This window comes from Morone saxatilis, unplaced genomic scaffold (genome assembly GCF_004916995.1).
Source record: "Morone saxatilis isolate NCDOM2014 unplaced genomic scaffold, NCSU_SB_2.0 Contig9, whole genome shotgun sequence".
Lineage (NCBI taxonomy): Eukaryota > Metazoa > Chordata > Actinopteri > Moronidae > Morone > Morone saxatilis.
Window position 1 is genome coordinate 590,124 of NW_023340268.1, and position 1,133 is coordinate 591,256.

Below are 1,133 nucleotides of genomic sequence, written 5' to 3' on the forward strand. Positions count from 1 at the left end.
CCCTGCTGGATGCTAATGCTAATAAGCATCCAGCAGAAAAATAAAGTGTGCATCCAGCTCGTATTCACGGAAGAGCCACTCAGTGGACAGCAGGAGAGGAAGCTGTTCCTCCGACACGCTGGGACAAACAGACATAATGGTTTTTACACAAAATAAGACCTCATGTAGAATGTTTGCCGAATGTCTGTCGTAGACAGAATTTTACAAAGTTTCTCCTCACACAGCAACAACCAAATATACAGAACACAAACTCAAAGATCAACAGTCTGACAGGTAATCAGTACTGAGGTGGTTTTTCTTGCCGGGTTTGGCTCCTGGCTAAGTCAGTTAGGTTAGTGGTTTGCTACTTATCAATCTTTCTATCAGGAAACTGTAAATAAAACACAGAAAATATAGTGATTGGTTCTCACTTATCTCTACCTCTTGCTCTATATGCAAAGAAATATTTACGGTACAAACTGACAAAACGTTTTTTGGACAAACAAAGAAATAAGTACATGTTTTTGAGCACTTACAGGACGTCCGTTGAGTAGACTTCAACGTGGTCCAGGACACATCCGCATTTACACTATAAAAGATATGCGTCTCTGTGGTTGTTTATTTAGAGCTGTGCACTTGTGATCTGATCACCCAAGACGCAGGTTGATATCAGGAGTAAACAGGCTCTGACACACTTGATAAATGAGAGCCATTGCTACTTTTTTCTTCAAGGTTCACTGACACTAAAGATAAAGGTAGAACGACTCTCATGGCTTCAGGAAAACAAACGTATTGAAGACGTTTCATCCTTGTACAGATAAGATTTTATCCCGCTGTATCATTACATGATGAATGAGGGCTTCCATTTGTTGGTGTGTGTCTGTGTTTTAGGACGAGTGCTACAACTACGTCAAAGTGTTGGTGCCTCGAAACGATGAAACGCTGTTCGCCTGCGGTACCAACGCGTTCAACCCCACCTGCCGAAACTACAAGGTAAACTCACCTGTCCCAGCCTGAAAGGAGAAGACGACCAGGCCAACAGCTGTTACATTTATTCAGGAGACAGTTTTGTCCAAGCGACTAAGATGGGGCGGCTGTGGCTCAGAGGCAGAGCGGGTCGTCCCCCATTCGGAAGGTTGTTGGTTCGTTCCCCG

The 1,133-nt window shown here is 43.7% G+C and overlaps 1 protein-coding gene across 1 annotated transcript in view; it reads left to right on the plus strand.

Annotated features, from left to right (window-relative positions):
• LOC118342660 (semaphorin-6D-like) overlaps positions 1–1,133 on the plus strand; it is a gene marked incomplete at its 5' end in the record, with an annotated part of 55,991 nt that overhangs the window by 4,208 nt on the left and 50,650 nt on the right. The window contains 1 exon segment of the mRNA XM_035681270.1: positions 871–972. Within this exon segment, the coding sequence (XP_035537163.1) occupies positions 871–972 (102 nt within the window).